Raw genomic sequence first — 26,004 nt, 5'->3', positions numbered from 1 at the left:
AGGGATAAATTGGGAAGATATCTGAATATGAGAGAATATTCCAATTTTCTTAATATTAAAGAACTCTTTAAAGTAAAGATTATATTAAAAAGATGCCTAAAATTGGCAAACAACTTGGACAACTCACCGAGGAAGAAATACAAAGGGCCTATCAAACATTGAAAACATGTTCACTCTCATTCATAATAAAACAAACGCAAATTACGATTTAAGGAAAAGCACTTTTATGTACCAAATCGGCAAAAAGTTTGATAATTCACCATGTTGGTGAGAGTGTGCAGTGCTCGCCTGTTAGAATGAACCATATGAAATTGCCAGCATTGACCTTTTTGGTCTACGAGAGTGGCAATTTCATATGGTTCAACCTGCTGCGTTGCTGGTTAGAGTATAAATTGGTACATTCGCTACAGAGGGTAATTTGGCAATACTGATGAAAATAAATATATTCTAAACATTTATTGGAAAAATATGTATAATGTCAAACTATCACAAAAGGATATTAGTTGCATGAATATTATAATAGGAAAATTTTGGAAACCACTTGTATGTCCATCAGCAGGGACAACCACACCACATGTATCTCTGGGTGGAATCTATGGAGCCAATGAAGAATGAAGAGGCTCTTTCTGTACCACTAGAAAATCCTATCGAATTTATCGTTAGTGCAGAAGGAAGAGTGAGAAGAGTGTCCATTGCATTCTACCATTTGTTTGCAGGAAAAAAATGGCTGGGGTGGGGTTGGGATGTGTGAGAGGGGCACACACTTATGTACATGTGAATGTTTCCGGGAAGAACTCAAGTTGTCTCTAGGAAGAGGAACCTACAGACTTGAGGGTGAAGGTGGAAGGAGGCGTACATTGGGTAAGAATACTCTTCTGGATGATTTGCATTTTGTACCATGTGCGTGTATTAACTTTTTTTAAGCCTCTCTACCTCCAAGGGCACAGGCAGATTTTTAACCTAAATAATAATCGCTCAGAGTTACTCATGCCACAGGCTGCTCATCCATAGGGTCTGCTTCCTACCCTAGCACGTGAAAAGCTGGGTGGGTAACGTGGAAACACTGATGACCTCTTCAAGTAGGACAGGACTTCACTGTCTAAGGAAATAAAATACATTCGAGCAGGCCACACAAAGTGCCCAGAGAGAGAGATGGTGACAGAGGTGGACCAGTGGCAGGTTTCAGGCATTACCTCTGGCCAATTTGGCTCCAGTCCCAAAAATCATTTCTGAAATACGCCCCCAGCACATGAATGATGTCAAACGGACACCTCAACATCAAACCAAGGGCATTAAAATATTTATTATTGCAAAGATACTAGAAAGTACCACATTTTTAACAAGGGTACAGAGACTGTTCAACGTTGTCTTGCACGGTGCTGCTGCCACAAAACTTATACCTGTGGAAGAAAACATTTTCAGCATGAGGCTCATTTACTTGTGAAAATGTGACTCCAGAGGAGTAAACAGCATTTAGTCCACCCTCTGGCATCCAGATCTCTGACTCAAAGCTCTGCTACACCACACAGAGCCCAGGTGATTCTTACTGAACAAACACACTCAAAAAACCTCCTGCCCTCCTGTGGGCTCCTGACGAGCTGTGGCTGAATCAGCCATGTCAGACTAAGGGTTTTTCAAAATAAAGAGCATCTCCAGGGGGCCTGCAGCTTTGGGCCTGGCAATGAGTTCTGCACTGTAGTTGGCAACAATAACTCCATTCCCACCCCCACCTAATCCTGTGAAATCCAGACCATTCCACAATGCATTCCACTGCTAGGCTTTATGACTCCTCAGCTCCACGTCTGGCTGTGGAAGCCAGACAGGCACAGTGGAAAGAGGACTGGACGGGATGTGAGAAGACCTGGGTCCGAGTCCTGGTTGTGCCTCATGCTTGTGCACTGCTCTTGATTATACAAACTGGTGGCACAACCAGAGTGACATCTGATCCTCCAACAACTCACAGAGGAACCGGGAGTATGACCATTTACAGCCAGCACAATTAAGGCATGCAGCTGAGCAAGGTCTTGATAGGTGTTTTTGAAAACATTTTGAAGTCCAATATTCTTCCCTCTAGGTTCCCTATGTGGCCTAGACTTGACTTTCCAAATCTCACTTTCCTCATTTTAAAATGAGAACAGTTGAAAGGTGATATCTAAGTATCCTTCAGACACTAATGTCTCCTTATTTTCTGGTGATCCCCTTTCAAGATGGCCTTCTTTCTTTCCATATTTTAAACACAGTTATGTCCTCATGCAACTCCCACCAAGTAAGATTCTATTCCCTCTGAATAAGAGTTTGCCACTGTGAGCTAGATGCCAACACAGTCTATATTGCTGTTATGCCATGATTTCCAAACAAACAAATTTACATTAATGACTGCGCCCCAACTGAAATGATTCAGAGATTCCTTACAAGTACTGCACAGGTATTTTCCTTAGTGTTCAAGATAAAACAGTCTCATATTTGCCTATTTCTCGAATCTATGCCTTACAACTGATACCTTGCTCCTGCTAAGTAGATTTTGGCTTAAGGAAAATGATGTTTGATTTTTCAAAATCAAATGGATAGATGTAGAGTTGAGATGAATAGTTGGATAGATGAATGGATGGATGGCTGGATGGCCAGCAGGATGAGAAGACAGATGTCTTGATGGATAAGTGGATAGGGAAGTGGTTAAGCAGTTGGACAGAAAGGGATGAATAAATAGATGGGTACATGGATACGTAGATGGGTAGGTGGGTGATTGGATGGATAGATGGATGCATAGATAGACTGACAGATAAATATAGATATTAAGACTTAGGTGGAATTAGTGATACGCACTCAGTCCCATCTGCACCGCTTTGGACTGTGATCCGGGAAGCCCCCAGTTGGGGCTTGGAGAGATTTAACCCAGTTTTGTTCCAGACGAACTTAACCTCCTGAATTTTTCCAATAATGAAATTCACATCAACGTCAAGTGTATAACTTGAATCTGGTTGGAGGGATCCTCTGAAAATATAGACATAAAGTGTTATATCAGCTGGATACATGAATACATACGATGATAGCAATCTATTGTTTCTCCAAATAATGGCTGCTGTTGGTTTTCTGCAAATACCTCAAATGGCTTCATACACATCTAGGGGCTGTGAAAACACAACTGTTTTTGTGAAGAACACACCTTTAACAAGTATTGGACTCTAGATTTTCCCTTGTGCTACTTTGTCCCTAGATGGAAGTCAAACATTTGGGGTGGCATATTAATGTTATATAAGTTCACTACAGGACAAATTAATGAATGTTTAAATCTCTTATGTTTAAAGATGCACGTGGTGCAGCAAAGGTCATTTGTTAGCATCTCATATGTAGTATAGGAAGTTGTCAAAGAACTTCAACCTAACACGAAAATTATTAAGTAAAAGTCAGTGCAAAACAGAACCTAATTTTACAGCACACTTATGCATTCATCTGACAGATTGTTACCAAGCACCTCATATGCTCAGCATAGGCTAGGTGCTGAGGCTACCGCCACAACCAGCTGGCCTCGGGCTTCATGTGTACGCATGTGTAGAAAATGGAGTGTGTGTTTGTGTCTAAGGGGAGGAAGTTGCCATATAAATGTGCTTTGCTGAAGGAGAATCTGATATTCATAAAACCTAAGTCGGGAAGCAATGATTGATGTTCCAAAAGGAGGTAGCACATATCTCATTTTAAACAGTGAATTCCCTCTCTCTGGGCCTCACTCTTTTCAGATGTAAAATGGGGTGACCGAACTAGATGCTAAGACTTCCTTCAAGCTCTGACATTCTAGGATTCAATGGTTCTGTATAATAGATGGCCAGATTTATAAAGCAGTTTATACTCAATCTTTTATGAATAATCAACTCTGGAAAGTATTGCACTTCATTATCAAACTTACTTGAAAATTTCATATTGTTTTGAGTTTCCATTACTTCCACGCAAAGTAACCTTGAGGTACCCATTCGCTTTCCCGCTTCCAGCCAGTGTGATGGATACTCTATATCTCCAAGCTGTCCAAAGACATACAATCAGCTCAATTGACTCATCTTGTTGGAAAAAAAATGACACCATGGAGGCATTCTTGTTCCAAGCTCTGAATCCCACATGGGTGTAAGATAAGGGAGAATGTGACTAACGGTTTCCTCCAATGAAGTTGGGGTCCCAGAAATTGAGATTCTAGGTAGGGGTGAGGGACTCAGGGGGAAGTAAATATTATAGTTCAGCACAATCTCTTGCCAATACGGCAAGACATGTGCCCTGATGGATGAAGGGCAGCTGGTTACTGCACCTGTGTGCCCTTGGTACACATCACTACACCAGAAAGCCACAGCGTAAGGGAGATGTTAGCGGTTCCAGCATTTGGATAAATCACCTACTGCTCTCTTCTATTTTTTTGCTATTTTCACATGCAATGAACTATTCTCAATAGAAAAACAACCAAGCTAAAATTTAAATCCCCTTTCATCAGTACCCTATCTACCTGCCCTCTACCATCTGCCTCCATCCCAGGTTCTTCCTTGAGGTAACCAGTTTGGTCCCTACACTTAATCAAGTCAAATGGCTCTCAATCGGGAGAGATTCTGGACCCCCTAGGGACACCTGGCAATGTCTGGAGACATTTTTGGTTGTCACAAGGAGGGGGAGGGGTATGCCACTGGCTTCTTGCGGGTAGAGACCAAGGGTTTGCTAAACATCCTGCAATGCACAGGACAGCCCCCCACAGCAACGAATTATCCAGCCCCAAATGTTCATAATGCTGAGGTTGAGAAACCGTGATCTAGAGCTTTCTCTGAGCATTTACACACACACATCTGTATATAAAAGAATATCTAGGTATGTCCCCCCCCCCCCTCCAAAAACAGTATGAGCTGTTATTTTCTATTATCTCCACCCATCCTCACTGCAGACTGATTCACGGTCCTTCTCTGTCCTGCCCTGCGTTCTGGAAGGCCGCCCTCACCAGGTACCATTGCTGCTGGATTTTGGTTGAGTTCAGCCAATAAGAGGCTTGCACAGGATACAGAAGTTGGGAGGAGAGAGGTGGAGGTATTCGCTCCCCTGCTCCTTCCTTGCTCTAGTACCAAGTGTCTGGCAGTAACTCCCTCCCCTATGAGAGCATGCCATTCCTAGATGCACAGCCACTAGACTCTGGGTGCCTCAGCATCCCTTCTTTGTTCCTTTCACCCTGCCCACACCTCTCAAAGTAGGCCCTTCAGTAACATCTCTTCATCTGAACCACTTGAACGAGTCCTCTCTCCTGTCAGGACCCTGACCGATACGCGTTCGCCCTGCGTGTCGTTCTGCCACCTCCCCGTTCACTTAATACACCTTAGAGGTCTTCTCTCTTCAGGACATAATCCTTTTAATGGTTATACACAGTACTTGGTTGTTTACCAATTGGTGGACTTCTAGGGTTTTTTCTTCCCCCAATCTTTTGGTATTAAAAACAATGCTGCAGGGACCATCCTTGGGCATACCTTCTTATGCACACATGCAAGCACCTTCCTAGGTACGTTCTGAGAAATGGAACGAGTGGGTTAAAGGAATATGCATATAAGACTTTATAGATACTGCCAAACTCTTCCCTTTCATGATCTATATTGTGAAGATTACATGAAATACTGTATATGAAAAGTGTTTTGTAAAGTGCTATATAAATTTTTTTAAATTTAAAACTCCCTCAGAAAATAATTGCTCTTCCATTCAGCCTCCATGTGATATTACTTATAATAAATGAATCTTGATGATTTTACTATCTTGTACTTTCAAATGAGAATCTGAGCAAAATAACAACACAGACACAGTGGATGAGTGTGTGTGTGTGTGCATGTATGTCCACGTTACGTGCAGGGGGTATATGATAGATAATCACAGGCTGACTTCTTGATTTACAATGACTTTGCCTCACCTTGCCCTCGGCTTCTGTTAATGGATCCATCCTTCCTGCCACAGGGGTGGATGGACACGGACCCCGCCTGGGCCAATCATTGTACTTTACTCCACTGACCAGGATTATTGATTAAAGAGGTGAACATGAGACCCTTTTGGGCTGGTTGAAGTTGAGTTTCAGTCAGCTGCTACCAAGGATCCTGGCTAATAAGGCTGGTACACCTTTCAAATTGTTTGCAAGAATTTTTAAATGAGTCAAATGGAAACTTACAAGTATAGTCACCACTTTCTCCTGTGTTCAGGAAAAAGGTTTGTTCCACAGCACTGGTTTTCTCCTTATACTGGTCAGCATAGTGCCCCATTTTGGGGCATCCACCAGCTGGACAAGGGAAACAGCCATTCTAGTGAAAAAAACATAATTCAATTGTCAGTGGTAGGTGTTTGACTCAATCACTCAACCAATCAATTCATCTTCCCATCCGTCCTCTTATTTACCTATCCATACACCTATCCATCCTCCATCCATCCTCCCATCTACCCATCCAACCATCCATCTACCCATTTATTCTTTATCCATCCTTTCATCTACCTACCCATCCAATCACCAATCTGTCCATTCATTCCCATTCATCTTCTCATCTACTACCTATCAAACCATCTATCCATTCTTCCACCCATCCACCGATTCATGCATGCATGCATCCACATACCCATGCATCCATCCTCAGAATTGTGCAGAGAAAGGTACTAGGCCCTGCAGAGTACACAAAGAAGTACCTGAAATCTTAGAGTATAGTTGGGGAGACAAGTCATATCCAGGAAGCAGTAATATTAAAATATGGAAGGAAATGCAAGATCTCTTTAGAGAGGAGTAAGTCGACAGATAAGTTTATTTTGAAATAGCAGAGGAAGAGAAGATCTGTGACCATTTTCACTTGAATGTGAATTATATAATTGATCCCTGTTTGATGCTCTCCAAATGGTAGCTCAGTAATTAGACCTGGAGGAGGTAGTCTGCTCGTTTCAGGTCAGACCAGCACTTTATGCCACAGCATCACTGGTCCTCTGTTCTTTGCCCTCACCACATCCGTCTTGCATGATGTGCAGAGCTATTTTGCAATTTGGAAAGAATAAGAGAAGTGAAGGAGGCTGTGTGTATTATTATCCATGCCCTAACAATAACTATCACAGCCAAGGCTGCACAAGGAGTATTTATAGACCTCGGGGATTGAGTATGATGTCCTTTTTCTCTTAGTTTAACCCAAGAAGATAAAAATTAGTTTTGAAAGGAAAACATGTGAGTTTAAATATATTTTTATTTTTATCTTTGAGAAAAAATGTTTTGAAACTTCAGACTTTTGCAACCACCAATGTAATAATTAATTCACGTAAGAAGCTCATATTTTACATTGGTTTGATGTCGGGGAACAATATCACCTTATAGATTACTTAGGGGAAATAGTACGTTTATAATGGAGAAATCTGGTAGAATTTTTTACCCTAACCAAGTAATCAAACTGTACGTTATCAAATAATGGGACCAAGTGCCACTAAATGAATGCCTCTGGTTGTGACACTGAAAAAGATCCAAATCACCCAGTGAATTACAGAGATATAATCAAACAAGTTCAGATTGTGGGATATTCTACCAAATACCTGGCCTGAAATCCTCATGATGGTCAATGTCCTGGAAGACCAAGAAAAAATGGGGAACTGTTCCAGACTAAAGGAGAGTAAAGACACAATAGACGCAATGCAAGAAAGAGAGGGAAGGGAAGAAGGGAAGGAGGGAGGAAAAGAAAGAAAGAAAAGAAGGAACGAAGGAGGCAAGAAAAAGGAAGACGCAGATCTAGAGGACAATACTTGAATATTCGGAGAAGTTTGAATATGGCCAATATATTAGAAAATATTAGTGTACCAATGTTAAATTTCTTGAACATTGTTCTATAGGAGAATGATCTTGTTCTGAGGAGATGAATGAGTAAAGTGTCATAATATCTTTAATCTACTTTCACATAATTGAGAAAAAAGTATACAAATACACATGTCACACACACCCGCACGTATAAAATGTTAACAATTGGTGCATCTAGGTGATGGGTGTATAGATATTCATTGTATTCTTCTTTCAACTCCTGTGTAGATTGGGAATTTTCTAGAAGGAAAAGCTATGGATCTAGGGAAGGCCCAGCCCAGTGAAGTCTATGTGGTCCCCCTCCTGCCCACTCTGCTTCCCAGGAGGAAGCAGGCTCCGTGACACTAAGCATTTCCAGCGCCTCGTCTCAGCAGTCATGGAGTTACAGCTCTCTGTTCTGTTCCAAGCCACAGGGACAAAACCACCCACATATCCCCCGGGCCCCTGGTGTGACCTACCTCCTGAAACTTATCGTAGGAGTCACATGGGTAGGCCAGGAAGCCATCAGGGTTGAGGATACTGCTGGAGTAATACTCGAAGCTTCTTAGGTGGTTGCAAGCCAGATAGTCTTGGGTTCCTGAGAAAGCAAAGCCCATGAGAACTTGCTGAAGGCATTTCACTTCTGAAGCCTGACCTATTCTGACCAAGCCAGGAATCACCTCCACGTTTCACAGATGGGGATCAGTGTTCCGAAACGCCTTGGTCACAATTAGAAATTTCTATCAACGACTTTGACATATTCTGGGGCAAGTAGGAAATCTGAGGACTTGTTTAGTAATGGTGACTTCCTCTCCCCACCACTGTGTCCATTTGCTGAGGACCAAGGCAAGTGGTGGGGGACAAGTTCTAACAACCCTATTTGTCGAAACCTCCAGGGGCCAGGTGTGTAACATAAACGAATGAGGAGCGGGGGAGGTGTGAGAAATATATAAACGGAGAGAGAGAGAATAGCACAAGCTTTTAAAAGAGATCCTACATAGCCCAGCCAGTTGTTGAGTGTTAAAGGCCCAGATTGCTTGTTCTTCTGATTTTTCTTGAGAAGCCAGCATCTTGACTCTTACATGAAAATCTTTCCATGCTTAAAATGACAGCAGTACATTCCCATTTTTAAACTAGCCACTGTGAAGGCCACTCTCATGCCGCTGTAGGTTGTGTTCTGCCCACAGGGTGCATTGTGAGGACTCCGGACCATACTGGACAGGTCTTTCCCATGAACTAAGCTTTTCTGTGCCTAAGGCCTCATGCAAAGAAATTCCTCCTCCTTACTATTCCAGGCACAAAATAAAAGCAGGGGAGAACAAGGTCACTGTGACCTCTGGCCACTCTTTTATTTATCCTCTTTTTCTTTAACCCCAAGTCCTCTCGTTTGGAAAATTGTTTTTCATTTCTCCAACTACTTGGTTCAAAACTTCCCATGGAGCGATCCACAGTGACCTTGGACTTACCTGGGACCACTTCTAGGGGTTCTCGTGGGCTTTGTCCACCACCCACGGAGAAAGGAACATTCTCCTTTGTGCCAGGGGGAATTAACTCTCCACAACTCCCAGCTCCATTGTGCCCCATGGCCCAGCGACTTCCAGCTGAGGCCGGGTTCCGCGTGCCCCACGCCAACTCTCATTACCAGACAACGGAACCTGTTTCAAACTTAATTGTTTCTTTCATCCAAAATTGCTGCCCAGGGATACCATAATAGAGGAGCAAGTGGATTTAATTGTTCCTCAGTGCCCAGTGCCGGGGTGACTCAGAACTTCACACAATAGAAAGACGCCAGTGTTCATAGGCTTGTTCACTCTGAATTGCCTCTTTAATTAAAACTGGGTTCCTGTCTATTATGTGTGCCCTGCTCGTCACTTCTGGGAGCAGGAAGCCCTCATTGTGACTCTGGCATTCTTACAGGGAGCAGAACAGCCACATCTTCCCTGGGGTTACCTGGTGCTGAGCAGAGAGGAGATCAAAAGCTCCACTTACTGTTGGCGATGTCAGCTGTTGCTTTGTCGACTGTGCTCTTTAACGTCAGCACGTGGAGTATTACAATGCCACAGAAGGCCACTCAGCTCAATGTAATGGGCTGTATTGAGTGCTTGCTCTGGGCTGCGCCCTGAGCAGAGTACTGGGGTGTCTTGGATGCCCCCGACACAGCCCCTGGCCTCGGGGACGCCCAGCTCAGAAAAATAAAGACCAAAATGAAATGATCAGACTCAATGTCTCCACTTGCAGAGAGGAGAGTGAAGCCTGGTCTCAGGGGAGGGGCGATAGGAACAGAGCAAAGGCCAGAACGAGGGACAACTGATGGAAATGGTGTATTAGATCACCTGATCCTAGGGGCACGAAGCCTGATCTCTCAGATAAATGGAGACATACACAAGGTTCATTCCCCAGACCTCCAGGTCTTCCCCTCCAGACACGGGCACTCCAAACCCATACAGCACGTTCCCCCTTGGTCTTCTTACCAGCTCAGTCTAGTAACCTAATCTGCACGCCTAGTATCTGACAGCAGCAAACAGCAAGGAAGTCAAAGCCCTTTGCTTACCCCCTGCAGGTCTTCAAGGAGCAAGCACTGACGGTAGGATGCGGGCCAAAGCCAGAGCTGGCTGTTTGGCAGTGTGTCAGTGTAGCTCAGGTCTCAGCATCCTGATAACTGGGGCAGATGGTGCAGGCTGGGGCATGAGGCTGGGCTTTGCAGCCAGAAATTGGGCTTAAATCTAGGGTGGTCTTGGGCAAATTTTATAACTTTGCTGAGCCCCAGTTTCCTCATCTATAAAATGGGGGTAATCAGAGTAACCATCTCTTGACATTGCTGTGAAAATGCCTGGCATAGAATAAGCACTCCATAAGTGGTGGCAGATTCAGTATTATGAAGGCCAGACCACACACCTTGCTTTGTCCCCAAGGGAAGCAACTGCTCTCTTCCTTTTCTTACTTACGTACCTTGCCATATTCCATTTATGTCAATGAAGGTTGAAAAGGAACTTCTCTTACATCCAGGCATTTGCTTTCCTCCATTTGGAAAGAAATCCATATGGCCCACCTTTTGGCTCATTCCAAAACCTGAAACATTGGAAGCAGAAATGAGCAGGGAGGTAAGTGGTTTCAAAGTGAAGTGGTGGCCACAGAGAGTGTCAGCTCGTTCCAACCAAAGCAAGAATCTTCTTGGCAAATTCTCCCTCAGCACGGCTGCCCTGTCTCTGGCTCTGCAGAAAGTTCTGAGATGAGCACTTGGCAAGACAAGCAGGGAGGAGAGAGCAGAGGAAGTGAGACGAGGGGAAGGGAGGGTCTGGGTGAGCGCGCACGTGCGTGTATCTGTATGCATGTCTGTCTGTCTGTCTTGGGGAGGCCCTGAACAATACTGATATGCCTTGATACCATCGTTCACCAGTAGATACATATCAGGACTGGTGCAATTTTTATTACTTTGAACAAACTTTAAAAATTTGATTATTACATTATATTGTTACATGGAGAGAACATAACATCATATTGTTATATCCAGAGCGCAGCATAACGGCTAGCTGCTTTAGGCTTTGATACACACAGACCTGTAGTCACATTCTGGTTCTACCTAAAGATTCCATCATCTGTGGCAACTACTTGACGTTGTTGAACTCCAGTTTCTCAGCTATGAAATCGTAATAGTAATATCCACTTTTTAGAATTGTTACAATGATTAATGAGCTAATGTGTACAAAATGTTCCATGCAGGACACAGTAAACACTCAATAAGTGATATCATCATCATTATTATTAAAAAACATATCCTTTATTAGCACATTTCATGAGTGGTTATGTAAGAAAATATTGAAAAAAATGATGATTTTAGAAGAATTAAATAAAAGGATATATTTAATCTCCCATAAAACAAACTGGAACCAAAGCTTTGGCAAAAGCAGTAAGAAAAAAATTCAAAAGTTAACTGCATTTTGCAAGTACATGTCCAACATCAATGATAAATACATCTGCCACTCAGGATATTGGCAGACTAGTGACAGATGCAGGGTTTGAAGACTGAGCAACAATCTTCCATAGGCTATAGACGTGCTTTTTGTTCTACCTGGTGCTGCAGGCTGACACCACTGGCACTGTACTGGCTGTTTATTTGTGGCTGGCACCCATTTCAACTGGTTGGTGCCCAAGCTACTCCCATGGTTAACCATTTTGTATACCACCCCTGCAGTATGTGTGTGTTGAGCAGGGAGGAGAGGATAACTGGACCCAGTGTCATCAGTTACAACTGGTCACCATGAGGTAGAATGAGGAACTCACCTAGGGAAGGGAGCATCGGAGAAGCATCCGTGTGAATCACATCCACAAACTGGGCATCAGATGGGTCCAGGCGAATCTCCTCGGATGCATCCTGGAAGCATGGCTCTGCTGGATCCAATCCTGAAAGGGGGGAGGTGGACAGTGATGCCATACTCTGAGACAAACCAGGATCTAACCCCCGTACCCACAGAAGCCATGGGGATTCCTGGGCAAAGGGCCCCATACTCCAGCAGCCAGAGTTTGAGGAATTGTGCCTGCAGCTCCTGGGCTGTTTGGGAGAGAGAGGCTGAGACAGACAGGCTGGAAGTGAGGTTTGCCTGTCAAAGAACATCCAGAAATCCCCAGTGCCTGGGCTCCATGGAGGATCTGGGTGGTGCCCCTGCCCCCTTAGCTCCCTTTTTCTTTTTTCCCTCACACGTTACTACTTGGCCACCGCTCTCCAAGACTGCAAGCTCCCTGGCCTTGCCCAGCTCCTCCCCACTGCTTGAGCCCTGCACTGTCTATCCCTCTGTGTCCTCTGTGTCTTTGCTTATGCTGTCCCCAGCCTGCGGCTCGCTTCCCCACATTCTCCCCTAATCTAAATCTTTCCCCTCCAAGACCTGGCTCAAACACCACCTCCTTATGGAAAATTGAGCCTCTCCTTTCTCAGTCATTCCATCCACATTGCCTAGGCTTATTTTGCATTTACTAATTCTGCTTTGAATTTTATTTGCCTACTTAGTTGTCTGCCTCCTGGACTAGACTGGATTTCCTGAAGCAGGGGCTGTGCCCAGTTTATCTTCAAAGGGAAGAAAGGGTGGCAGGAGCGTGGCACACAGGACTCAGTGACCTGTATTCTAGCCCTGGTTCTGCTCAAGGTCAAATGCCTGTCCTCTGTGAGTTTCAGCTTCCTCATCTGGAAAGTGGAAATAACAACAACCTACCTTACAGGGTTATTGTAAAAAATCTCACGAAAAGATGTAAGACAAAGGACTGCAAACTGAAAAATTCTACATAAACATGAACTATTATCCCTTTATCCTTCATCTAATGCCTACTACAGTGCCCTGAGCAAAGGAGACATTCATTAAATGTTGAATTGAGCCGTTTGCCAAAGTTACACACTGATTCAGCTGCACAAAATAAATAGTTGTCAGTGTCTTGTCTTGTGTGCATTCATTTTGCCTAGTGATTCATTCATTTGTTCAGTATTTACAGAACACCTCCTGTGGCAGGGCTCAGCTAGCCACTTTCGTTTTCTGCCTACGCCTGGCACAGCAAAGACAATCAGTTTGTGGAAGTGAAGAATTAATGTAAAAAAAAATCATTTCACTTTTTCACTTTGCCATACTCTAGCAATAATAACCCTGAAGTCATGGGTTTAATGTGCTAGTTATAGTTTTCTTTTTCTATAAGCGCGTTTCTATTTACAATTATATTATTTTCTAATACATACAAAACATGTGCACAATCATTTTTCAAGTCCGGGCACCGCCTAAAATCAGTTCCCAGAGGACCAGTAGGGGCGCCCTTGGCCGCAGGAACTGCGCAGTCGCGGCTTCCAGTGCCCGCCCCGGGCTCGGCCCCGCGCCCCGCCCCGCCCCGCGCCGCCTACCTGTGACCCTGCCCACGCGGCCCTCCAGCCTCCGGCCAGCCTCCCCCGCCGTGTGCGCGCCCAGGCTGTGGCCGATGATGTGCACGTTCTTGGGGTTGTAGCTCAGCTCGGTCTGCGGAGGGATGACGCGTCAGGTCCCACAGGATCGGATGGGGACATGCTGGCTCTGGGGGGCGGGGATGGAGGCAGGACTCGGGAGCAAAGACCCCCGGGTCCAGGACGTCGCCTGTGACAGCGCAACCCAGTCTTCGAGCCCTGCGGACCGGCTGGTGCTCGGGGCAACAGTGCTGACCAGCGGCCACCGCGTCAACTGCAGGCCACTCTGGCCCGGAGTGGACCTGCGCTGCCCGCTCCCACCCACAGCCCACCGCCGGACTCCCTCCTCTCGTCTAGGGCAAGGGTTGGGCCTGTCTGGGGACAGCGTGGGTAGTGGGGCCCGTCTCTGGGGCTCTCTGGAATAGACCTTCCCGAAGGCTCCGAAGGCTGTAAGGGGCCTTGCCTCGTGCCTGAGAAAGAAGACTCATCTGGGCTGAGAACTGCTGGGCAGCCCAGCCTGCTGTAGAAGTCCCAGAAGAGCCTGAAAGGAAGGCTCATTTCAAAAGGGGAGAGTGAGGCTCAAAGAGGTTAGTTTGCCCCAGGCCCCACAACTGGGGATCTTCAGGCCAATGCAGAGGGAGGAAGGTTGCAGCTTCATCTTAAAGGCCCTCCTGGGGCTTCCAGGCTTCCAGGCCCTGCCGCTGCCCACGGGTCTCCAGGCTGCCTCTGGGTGCACGGTGGCCCTTGCCTGCCCCTCTCTCTGGCCCCTGCCCACAGGATGTGGCCCTGGCAGGGTTTTACCGACAGCTGTTGTATTAAGTAAGCTGTCTCCGCTCCCACGATCCGGATGTTCTGCACGGCTTGAGTATATTCTGCCTTGGCCCCGGAACTCCAATCCACACTGATGCAGTTCGCGGTCTCCACTTGCAATATTTTCTGGGGAAGACAAACAACAGGGAGAAACCAATTTATTAACAGCCACAGGTTGCACACTCTAGAGCTAGGAATTCACATCCATCAAGCGTCCAGTTTGTGTCAGAACTTTAATACTCTTCACCCTTGTCTTGATCCTCACCATATCACTATGAACTGGATATACTTAGCCTCACTTAACAGATGTGGAAACTGAGGCTGGGAATGGAGTAAGTGACTTGTCTAGTATCTTACAGATGGTTATTGATGCCACCGGGTCTAAAATATCACTTTAGATCAGGGATTAGCAAACTTACCTGTGGGCCAAATCCACCTGCTTTTATAAATAAAGTTTTATTGGAACACAGCCACCCCCATTTGCTGACGTGTTGTCTGTCTTTGCTTCTGAGCTACAACAGAGTTGAGTGAAAGCCATGACCCACAAATGCTAAAGTATTTACTACCTGGTCCTCTAAAGGAAAAGTTGGCCAACCCTTGTACTAGATGGTTGAAGCCACAGAGGTGCTGCTTTTATGTTTTCAACAATGCTTTGGGGGGAGACGTAAGGTACCGAGGGACAAGTATAATAAGATAAAATTTAGACTGAGGTAGAATACAACTTTCCGGGATACATGTATCTTTTATATCATGTGGTGTGACCACAGTCAACTGCCCAAGCACAGATACTGGTCCCCTGAAGGGGAAACATAAGCATCAGACGGGGCCAGTTCATATCATTTGGGGAAGCCCTAGACTTCACCTTGGTTTTAGATGGGAAGGAGTTGGCTGGAGGCCAGGGCATCATGATGGACCGCATATGCCCAACTCTTTCTTCTCCCAGTTCACACAGCCTCCTTCTGGAACTCGGGGGCATGTGTGAACACCCCACCCCCAAGAGGATCAGAGAACCCTTGGGCAGAAGCTGCTTGAGGTTTATTCCAGTGCTGACTAAGCCCCTAAGAGTGGGTACCTCCTACAGGCTGAATCTGTAGACGCACAGGCTTGTGATGCCTTATGGACAGAAGACTTGGTTTGGCATTCCATGTCTGGATTCAACTTTGGGCAAGTACTGAACTTCTTTGTGCCTTAATTTCCCCGTCTGTAAAATGGGAACAATAACTATACCTTCCTCACAGTATTGCTGGGAGGTTCAAATGGGACAAGGACTGTGAAATGATTAGCACAGTGTCAGGCTCATAGTAACTGCTTGGGAAATGGACGGTACAAATAATAATTCATTACTAATATTCATGATAACTTTAGAGCTGCGCTGTTTGATACTGTAGCCAATAGTGACATGTGGCTATTTAAAAGCAATCAGAATTAAATAAAATGTAAAATTCAGTTTTTTGGTCGCACTAGCCACATTTCAAGTGCTCAATAAGCACAGGTGGCTTGTGGCTCCTGATTTGGACAGTGCAGATACAGAACATTTCCATCATCATAGAAAGTTCTATTGGATAACTGTGCTTTAGAGGGTAAAGTTTAAGTGTTTTTATGTTACACAGGTTTTTTTTTTTTTTTTTTTATAAATCATAAGAGACAAATGCCAGGAAATACACTGTAGTCTCCATGTCTGGGACTTTCTGATTGGACTCTGGGTCTCTCCGGCCTCAAGAGGAGATGGTTGGCTAGAAGTTGGTGGGTTGGGAGAAGGTGGCAATGGATGCCCCTGAGAATCCAGGTTTTCCTTGGTGGTTTTAGGAAGGACCCATCTCTCGCTGAAGTGTTTCCTTTCCCAGTCTCAGGGTCATTGGGGCTGCAATGTTTGAATCTGTGTGCTGGGTGCTGGTCTCAGCAGGGAGTGGCCAGGTGAGGAAGGCGGGCCCCTACCTTGCACATGTCGGACGGCCAGCTGTCTTCCCCTCTGTCTCTGAAGCCATGGATGACGAAGTGTGTCTTGCGGCTCGACTGGAAATTTGAAGACTTGATGGTGGCTACGTCTCTGGCAGTGATCAGCTGGTTTAATTAGAAAAGATGAATTTGAATGTTGGCCCGTCCTAGCCACAGACCTGTTAGAGCCAGTTCCGGTAAGACTGAGGTCTCAAGTTCAACTCCCATGAAATTGGGTTAGGCTAGAACAGGAGTTCCCGACTGAGGGTTTGAGGATAGAATTCAGAAAGTCCAAGTTCGTGGACTTTTTGTTGTCATTAACCCCTAACTGAAGTCTAGCATTTCTTTTAATTATGAAATTAGGCAATAAGCCACAGTAGTCTTAGCAACACTCTGTCACCAATAGACGTCACAGATATGTTCATGTCACATTACGGTTGCAAATATTTAAAAAATCATTTATACTCATTACTATTTTAAATTACAGTAATTATTAGATCAAACCCTGGACCTTAGTTAGTGAGAAATAAAGCAGCACATATATTCCTATATCAGATATTTCTCTTTTTTAGTGTTCTGATAACTGTTTTTGACAATAATTAGTTTCCTTCTAGTCTAGTGTATTTTATTTTATGCATTTAAAAACATCATCCTGAGAAGGGGCCCTTCGGCTTCCCCAGATGGCTGAAGAGGTCCTCGGCACAGAAAAGAGGAAGAGCCTCTGGGCCAGAAGCATCAGGCGTGAGGGAGATGCAGCTCAGTAGAGTCGTGAGGGCATCTCAAGCCGTGAGCCTTAAGGACAGACTCCTACATGCCCACGGGCCTATTCAGGGGCCCCTCCACCAGCACCTGCCATGGGCATGATGCCTAAAGAAGGATCACAAAATGAAAACGGCACAAGAACCATGTTCAAGCAGGCTCCCAGCTTCCCAGTTGGGGGAGGGGAGGAGGAGCTATGAGTGGGGAATTGGTCACCTAGAATCCCACAATAGGTGACCCCAGGGACCAATAGACAGACACCTGGCTCTCTAACCTCTTCCAGGACTGTAGTTGTGAGCCGCTTGAATTCTGAGCAAGCTCTCCCTGGTCCCTTCTGATCGCCTGGAGTAAGCCTGTCCTGCTTCTACCTGCAGGCCTTCTGGGAACTGAAGGTTGCTCGCAGGGTCCCTACCTTTTCTCTCGTGGTTAAACGTCCCCTCTCCCCCGCTATCTTCTAGCTCCTCAAGAAGGATTTACACCCCCCACCCCCACTCCCTGAGGGGCTTCTCTGCCTCCACTGCTCAGACAGACACTCCTGGGCATACAACAGGCCTGGGCTTCTTATAAAAGCTGCTCATACCACCTTCCTCCCAGGAGCAGGGTTCCCAGGCTGGGAAGCCCCTGAAGTTCTGTGCCCGAGTGTGTGTGAATGTGTCAGTTTCTAGGGTGGGTGTCCATAAATTATATCAGATACAAATAGGAGTTTATGATCGTGAGAGCTAAGATGACTCGAGGTCCAACATTGGTGAGGGAGCATCATCTGGAAAGTTCCCTGGCAGTGAAGTTTTCCTTAGACCATCATGGGCAGGCCCCAGCGTGACACCCCAATTCACCCACGTGCAGTCTTCCATGTCTGCTCTTACTTGGTAACTGTCTGGATTCTTATTCGTGTACAGAAGAAAGCGGGTGTTAACCTCCTCGGGGGACCAGGGAAGTGACTTTAAAGGCCGCTGAAGGGTCCCGGCCCATGGTTTTTCATCAGAAAAGCAGCCAAGAGGTGTATAGCAGACCTCCTTTCCTGGGGCAGGAAGAGCAACAAACAAGACACTTGTGAGATTCTGAAAAGGAACAGTGGCGTCTCAGCTACAGGAGGACTCTTCGGGTGCACCCAGGGCTGGCTAAGGCCGGTGGCGGTCTTTGTCTTTGCTGGTCAGTGTTACCCAGACTTCAGTGGTGCTAAGAATCACCTGGGGGCTGGGAATGAATGTGTGTCTCAGATAAACACATTCCCAGTACCTGATTCAGAGGGTCTGGCGCTTAATAAGTACCCTTATCACCACATCCCTATCACTGTAGACCTACTAAGGATTCCTGGGAACCTTCTGCCTTAAAACTACCTCTCGGCCCCTTTACATATATCGATCAAGCATCAAAGATTTATGAAGTGCCTACGAATTCTGTAGCACGGAGGCTTCTTGACGTGTCCTGACGTCTCTGTTACGTCAAACACAGGCTACACGCATGGTAGACATTCGTGGATATTTGTCCAATTCACGTCTTCACATCATCCTTTTATGTGCATTTCCCCCCAAGTTATTCTCTGCCATTTCAGATTTTCCCTGTTGTTCTTTGTAAAGGTAAGTTTCTTAAGAACAGGGATGATTTATTTTTGCATCATACTGCATGTAGTAGGGGCTCAAGACGTGCAACTGATGACCCAAATAACCACCTGTCAATCTGAGGGTCCTTTCTCTAGTCCACAGCATAAACATTTTCACAGGAAATGGTCCCTGAGGGTGACATAGTCCAATCCAGAGGATTATAACAGGTCTTTTCTCTTAGTCTTCCTCAACTCCTAAGCTGATGGTGCCAAATGTTCGTCATTCATTCAAAAACTGCTAGTAGTTAATACTTGTTGTTTGGTATGTGCCAGATACCACATTAGTGCTTTACCAATATGATCCCATTTAAGCCTCAAAACACCCCTGTGAGTAAGGGGTTAGTGTTACCACCATGTCACAGATGAGGAAACCAGACAAAGTAAGCTATCCAAGGTCACAGCCACAGGATTGGAACCTGAGAAGTTTAATTGGGAATAAAGCTTGGCAGTGAGGAGGCACAAAGACAAATTAGGTGCAAACACTACCCTGTAAGAGAGGAAGTCTAAGAGGGAATTCATTCTGGGAAGAGGGAACAGTCCTGGAGGGAGGGCTGTAGGAAGAAAAGGCAAGGCTGGCTTCAGGTGGTAAATGCAGGGGCGTGAAGGCCAGGTTGGGACGCCTGGGCTGGTGGTGGATGCTGGGGAAGTGCTGGAGGGTGTGGAGCTGGTGAGTGGGGTGAGCCTGTGCTTCCTGAAGGTGTTTCCTGGAGCCAAGTGTAGGTGGCCCTGAGGCAAGAGAGCCTGGGAGAGGCTGGTGGGGGGTGGGGAAGTGCAGGGCCGTGGGCCTGGAGACGTAAAGGGCATTCTAACTTCTACTGACAGTGGAAATTAAGGCGAAGGTAAGGAGATGCAGGTCAGGGGTGTTAGGCCAGCCTGGTGGGACAAGTGAGTTTCAGGCCCTGGTGGAGCTGCCTGGAACTCAAGAGGGTTGGGGGCCAGAGGCTGGGCAAGGGGCAAGCCCGAGGAAGAGAAGGATGAGGAGAATGCCTGGGAGTGACCTTTGGGGAATGCCTGCATCTCCTCTGGGGCAGGAGGAGGCAGCGGATCAGCAAAGGAGACCAGGAGGGGTCAGAAAGTCCTAAGAAGCAGCTGGACCCACTGGGCTCTGCTGTCAGGAGCTGCGTCTTGCTGCATGGCCAGGATGGAAGGGAAGGCCAGAAGTGGACTGGGGACAAGGTTAGGAATCAAGAAGGAGTAGTCACGATGCAGAAGAAAGCCCCAGCAGGGACCCGAGGAGACCACGTCTGCTCTCGGGGAGGGCGTCCTCCAGCAGGTTTTGTGGGGCCAAGTCAGGCAGTGAGGGGTTCTGACTGATGGGAGGAGGCGAGGCAGAGAGGGAAAGGGGCTCCTGAGTGCACCTGTGAGGTCCACCTGTGAGGAGGTGGGGGCATGGGAAGTAAGCAGGCTGGGCAAGTGAGCAGGCTCGAGGGGCCTTTGGTGGTAAGGGAGGTGATTCCTATTTTAGGACAAGTAGACCTTGGGTATCTGTGCCTGTTACCCTTCTGGACAGAAGCTAGAGGAGAGGGACAGATTGGAGCTGGAGAGATGGAGACAGTGACTGTGAGAAGAGCGAAAGGGGGGACATGGGCAGGAGGGCAGGCTCGTCTGGTAGGCCTGGCAGGCCAGGAGTTCTCAGGAGGACACATCCATGTGGCTTTAGTCTGTAGACATGCACTTGTCTGCTCATGGGACTGAAGGTGTTGGGGGCCTGATAAGAACATCCTACTGTCTACCAGCCCAGCCGCCTGCCGCCTCTGACCCCCCACCCCACCCCAGTCACTAGAGCCTTTGCAGGAGGAGTGGGACCAAGCACGAGGATTACCCGGTATCATCCATGTAGAGCATGTTGCCCTGTGTTTGCCACAGAGTCAGCACTCCCCAAATGGTGGCCATTGTTGTTTTTCTTGAAATAATGATAACGCTATTAGTTATGATGATGATAATGATGATGATACCTCTAGCTGCCTCCCCCAAAGGCCAGCCCAGACTTGGTCATTTTCTCCCCATAGGGATGGTGACAGCGTCCTCACCTCTGACTGTGGCCAGCAGGAGAAGGCCGATGGTCCAAGGGGGCAGCATCTACGTGGATGAAAACACAGACACGCACAGATACCACGTGCACAGGTACGGGGCTGGCAGTAGCAGAACCCACACAGGGCAGGAGCCCTGGAACATGCAGGACGGTGAGGGAAACAGAAGCTCTGCACCCGGGGCCCCACGGGGCTCTCCCTCGAGGCGTGACCCTGAGGCTGAGGCCTCCCCACACACAGGGAGTCAGGCAGCACAGCTGTCAGACCTGGACTCAGGGTCTTCCCACTGCAGCATCTCCCTGCTACAGGGCTATGTCCCTCTGGCAGCCCCAGCCCTGCCAATCTCCCTACCCACGCAGCCTGTGACTTACTGTGTGGCACCAGAGCTTCCAGTCACAGCCCGGCAGGTTGGCCCCGGCCTTTATAACCAGGCTTTATCCTTTGGACTCCTTAGGGGAAGGACGGGAAGGCCAGATAGGGCTCTGCGCATGTGTGCTTTGAACCTATGTTATCATAAACACATACAGCCTACTCAACCCTGGGAGCGGGGCTGTTTATAAAGTGAGATTTGAGGATAGGAAAACCGACTTTGGGGATGGGAAAGGGCTCTGTTAATCTAATCTGCAGGTTTGGTTGCCAAAAGATTATGTTCTCTGGGTGATAACAGAGAAACACCAAACTGTAGTGCCTCCTGTTCAAAATCCCATCGAAAGACAAACCCCAAACCCGCCTTGGTGCCCTGTAGCTGCTGGCAGAGCTGTGCAGGCATGGGAGGTCTAAAGACTTGCTGCAGTGTGTGTCTGTGTATGGGTGTGAAGACACGCACCTCATTTGCTTTGGGGGTTGGATGGGTGGAGAGCAGCTCTCCAAAAACCCTAGACAGAGAAGAAAAATGAATGCAGCCCTGTTGAGCGAGAAGCTCAAAAGAATAAAATGAACGCTGTTCAAGTATACCTTTGTTTAGAAAAAATACTGTCTATTTTAAAGGCATTTCTGAGCCGCCTCGACGGTAGTTTGACCTGGAGATGGGAAGGTGGAGGGGTTTCCTTCACAGCTGTGAGGAGCGCCTGGGTGAATAGCCAGGTGCCGCCCGGCCATTCTTTAAATTGACGGATAATTTTGATACACCAAAGTACATGAATCTTAAGTTTAAGCTTAGTACATTCTAATGAGTTTTGACAAATGTATACTCCTACGTATATGCCCCAGATCAAGATATGAAACATTTCCAGCAGCAGAAGTTTCTCTCATGAGCCTTCCACCCACAACACTGCTCTGAATTCTATCACCAGGTGAGTTGGGTCTGTTCTAGAATTGCATATAAATGAATTTGTGCAATATGTGCTCCTGAGTGGCTTGCTTATTACACGCAACACATTTTTGAGTTTCATCCATGTTGTTACATGTGGCAGAAGTTAGTTCCTTTTTATTGCCATGTCATATTTATATATTTCTGTGTGAATATATCAGAGTTGGTTTATCCATTCTGCGTTGGTGGACATATGGGTTCTTTCTAGTTTGGGAATATTATGGCTGCTGCTGCTAGGAACATTCTAGTCTAATACAAGTTTTCTGGTGGACATAAGCACTCATTTCTCTCAGGTTTATATGCAGGAGTAGCATTGCCGAGTCCTGGAGTTCCTGCATACTTAGCTTTAGGAGATGTTGCCAAACATTTTGCCAAAGTGATTGCACTTGTGTGAACTCCCACTGGCAGTTTGGTGAGAGTTCGAGTTGCTCCACGTTCCACTCTTGCCGTTTGACCAATACCAGAAGCACTGAGGTTGACAGCAATTTCCTGGAGGTTTCAAATTATAGAAGAAGGACCTCTTTATAAATGGAATTCCTTTCTGAGAGCTCTGAGGCTGGAGGTGAGCAGTGTGGAGCTGAGGGAAGCCAAGGAATGAACTTCCCTATCTTGAATGGGATTAAGAAGAGTCAAGGTTTGTGGAACTGGCAAAGTGATGATGAAGCCTGAATGAGGCTGCCTGTGCCTCAATGACCCTGAAGCCTGTGTTGGCCCTGAGGATGTCCAGCGGCTGAGGGAGATCAGGTATAGGCCTCCTAAAGGACCCCACTGAGGAGCCTGGAATGGTAATATTAGGCTGAATGGATCCCTAGACACATGGGGTAGTGGTTGCTCATCGCTTTTGGGAAAACCCAAATTCCTTACCATGGCCTTTAGGGCACAGTGTCACCTGGGCCTTGAGTCTCACTCGCTGAACTCCAGACACACTGGCCATGTGTGGTCTCTTGAAAGTGCCCATCTTGGGGTCTTTGCATATTCTATTTCCTCTTCCTGAAACATATACCCTCACTCTTTCCCTCTCTAGGTTGAAGTTATCCCTCAGGGTTCTGCTTAAATGTCACATCCTCAGAGAAGCCTTCCTCGATGCTCAGAGCCAAACCAGGCCTTCCTTTACATCTATCATCATCTTTATTTTTTCTTTCGTAGAATGCATCCCAATTGGTAATTATATTTCAGTGATTAGTTTAGATCTTGCCTTGATGGCAGGGTCAAGGTCTGCATAATCACTTCTGTGTTTCCTGAGCTTAGCACAGTGCCTGGCAGATACCAGGTGATCAAAAAACATTTGCTGGATGAAGGAATGGGACGTTGGAAGCTAACGATTTGTTGGGTTGGTGAGCTGGATGACGTCCACATCTCTCCTGCCTTCTCCTCCCTGCTCTGTGCCCTGGGGACTGCCTCTATGGACTGCCTCCCTGGGCTACTTGCCCTTGGCCTTCTGGTTGGGTTGAGCCAATGGGAGAGGGTTTTGGATTGTGTTAGTTCTTTGGATTTTAGTTTTGCCACCCATACTAATAGCAGCCAACCTATTCTGTAACTTTATTGTAGTTTTTGCCAAAGGTTTGGTAAGGCACTTTCAGATAACCTGTGGGTTCCATCATCCATGCTCTCCTGGTTCCAGACACAGTTTGTGGATCCCATCATCCATGCTTTCCTGGTTCCAGCACAGATTCGTCAAGGAATCAGGGAACCCTTCTCACCTGGGTGGCCAGTGGTATTTCATTTGGTCAACAGCTGGCCCAGAGGGCAGAGCTGGAAAGTGTGGGGAGGCTTCTAGTTTGTTTAGGCAGGAAGCGACTCTTGTTATTGCCAGGTCACCAGGCTCTGTTCTAAATGCCAGGGGCAGGTTATGGTCACCTCTGTTCTCAAGGGACTCACTGAGGCAAATTTGCTCAATATAAGGAAAAATTTTCCAAAGATTAGAATCATTGGAAAATAGAATAGGGCTTTGCTCCTGGGGGGTGAGCCCCCAGCCCCATTTGGATGACATTACAACTTGAACAGAGGTTGACAGAGGTCAACCGTCAGGTAAGGGTTGACTTAGGTGGTCTGCATCTAAGGTCGTTTTCAAATCAGGAATCCTACAAGAAATTCTGGAAACTGCAGCCTAGAGAAAGAGCGCCATCTTTCTATTCAAGAAAGAGTCACCTCGAAGGAGCACACCACCCGTGCCCCCCTTTGAAATAGCATAAGAAATCACTCAAGAGGTGACAATGCCCAAGGTAATGAGAAAAAAGCTGAACAAACACATCTGGAGAGTACAGTCTCAAGGACAAGTGTGAGGGCCATGGGAGAGAGTTGAATATGAGAAAGGAATAGGTGGTCTTGGTTTAAAAGGTGTCCTGAGAGAAATGACAGAGACCAAATTATAGCTCTTGCATCTGTAAAATGCTCAAGAAATAGAGTGCCTTGTTTAGTCCCATTTACAGCTGAGACAACAGAAGCTCTGAAAGGCTTAGTTTAAGGGTGAGTGGAAGAGCAGGCCGTGATCTCAGAGCCTCCTTCTCTAGTGCTTTCTCCTTCTTTAGGTCTCAGTTTGCTGACCTATAAAGTAGGTGGACTCTTGGCCAATTTAGGAACGTTGTCCCTGCACCAAGCTGCCCTCCGAGGAGGGCCGAGCACCCCTGCTACAGTCACCAGTGGTTGGGGGCAGACCCACTGGTGCAGTACAAAGCCTGCCTGGTCTCTCTGGCAGGGTGGCCCAAGGCAGGCCAGTGGGGTCCCATACTGCCTCCCACTTGCCTGCCCATGGCAGGACCGGCTCAGCTCCCCTCTCCTCTCTCGAGCACCAAGAAGGCCTGAGGTTCTGCCAGCTATCTGCCCTGGGAAGGAAGGGAAGGCCAGCATCTGTGGGAAAAGTCCTTCACTGGCCACATGTTGGCAGGTGACAAGGTTAGGGCTTGGGGCAGCCCTGCCAGCTGGCACAGCAGCTGCCTAGGGGAGAGGGGTGGCTTGGATCCTCCTCCTGCACCCTGAGACCTGTTGAGACCTGTTTGTTCCTCACCTTCAACACCTGTTTTGTCTGTTTTCCTCTCCATTCCCCCTGCCCTTGCCCCCAAGCGGCTGACCTCTCCTCTCTAGGCCACTGCATCCCCCTCCATGTCAGCCTCCCCCACTGCTTCCTCCCAGCTTTAATCCTGTGGGTGCCTCCTTGATGCCCTCAGGTGTGTGTCTCGCCTGTTTGTTCACTCTTTCACATTCTTTTTTATGTGGCTGCAATGTGCTGGATGCTCTTCCAGCCCTGAAGGTACAACAGTGAAAAGAATGCCCTCCTTTCCTACCCTCATGGCACTGATGGTCGCATGGGGCACAGGCACTGAGTGCCTACACAGAAATACATAATTACAGATGATCAAAAGCACTGCAGCGCTGGCCCCGTGGCGTAGTGGTTAAGTTTGGCACACTCTGCTTTGGTAGTCTGGGTTTGAGGGTTCGGATCCTGGGTGCAGACCTAAGCCACTTGTTGGCCATGCTCTGGAGTGACCCACATATAAAGTGGAGGAAGATTGGCACAGATGTTAGCTCAGGGCTAATCTTCCTCAGGAAAAAAAAAAAGCTCATTGAGAAGGGCTTTACCTAAAGAGAATAACTTAGGGTTATTGGGTGGAGAGGGGTCAGAATTTAGGAGGACTCTGAACTCCTAAGCCAAGCATGCAAGTCTGGCCACTGTTAGGGGTTCAATTTTGTTCCCCCAAAAAGATATGTTGGTATTCTAACCCCCAGGTCCTCAGAATATGATCGTATTTGGAAACAGGGTCTTAACAGAGGTAAAATGAGGTCATTAGAGTGAGTCCTAAACCAGTAAGACTGGCGTCCTTATAAAAAGGGGAAATTTGGACACAATCACACACACAGGGAGAATGC

At 46.8% G+C, this 26,004-nt stretch overlaps 1 protein-coding gene across 1 annotated transcript; it reads right to left on the bottom strand.

The window, feature by feature from the left end:
• Positions 1–1,336: 1,336 nt before the first annotated feature.
• Positions 1,337–20,880, bottom strand: LOC124236232 (pancreatic lipase-related protein 2-like). The gene is made up of 12 exons (XM_046655067.1): positions 20,832–20,880; positions 18,065–18,219; positions 16,443–16,568; positions 14,499–14,633; positions 13,662–13,773; positions 12,068–12,187; positions 10,736–10,855; positions 8,266–8,384; positions 6,164–6,293; positions 3,902–4,013; positions 2,824–2,991; positions 1,337–1,400 (listed from the first exon to the last, which is right to left on the bottom strand). Exons 1-12 carry the CDS (start codon positions 20,878–20,880, stop codon positions 1,337–1,339), a joined length of 1,410 nt encoding a protein of 469 aa, XP_046511023.1.
• Positions 20,881–26,004: the final 5,124 nt, after the last annotated feature.

Source organism: Equus quagga, chromosome 2 (genome assembly GCF_021613505.1).
Source record: "Equus quagga isolate Etosha38 chromosome 2, UCLA_HA_Equagga_1.0, whole genome shotgun sequence".
Classification (NCBI taxonomy): domain Eukaryota; kingdom Metazoa; phylum Chordata; class Mammalia; order Perissodactyla; family Equidae; genus Equus; species Equus quagga.
The sequence above is the reverse complement of the archived record's forward strand: the minus strand, read 5'-3'. Positions and strand labels throughout refer to the sequence as shown.

What these genes read in the sequence shown, in the direction of transcription:
- LOC124236232 (XM_046655067.1), bottom strand. Translation starts at nt 20,880, where the DNA reads ATGCTGCCCCCTTGGACCATCGGCCTTCTCCTGCTGGCCACAGTCAGA. An exon ending in CCGCGTGGGCAGGGTCACAG is followed by an intron (nt 12,188 to 13,661) that starts GTAGGCGGCGCG and finishes CCCCCCTTTCAG; the next exon opens with GATTGGATCCAGCAGAGCCA. An exon ending in TCCGATGCTCCCTTCCCTAG is followed by an intron (nt 10,856 to 12,067) that starts GTGAGTTCCTCA and finishes CCAATGTTTCAG; the next exon opens with GTTTTGGAATGAGCCAAAAG.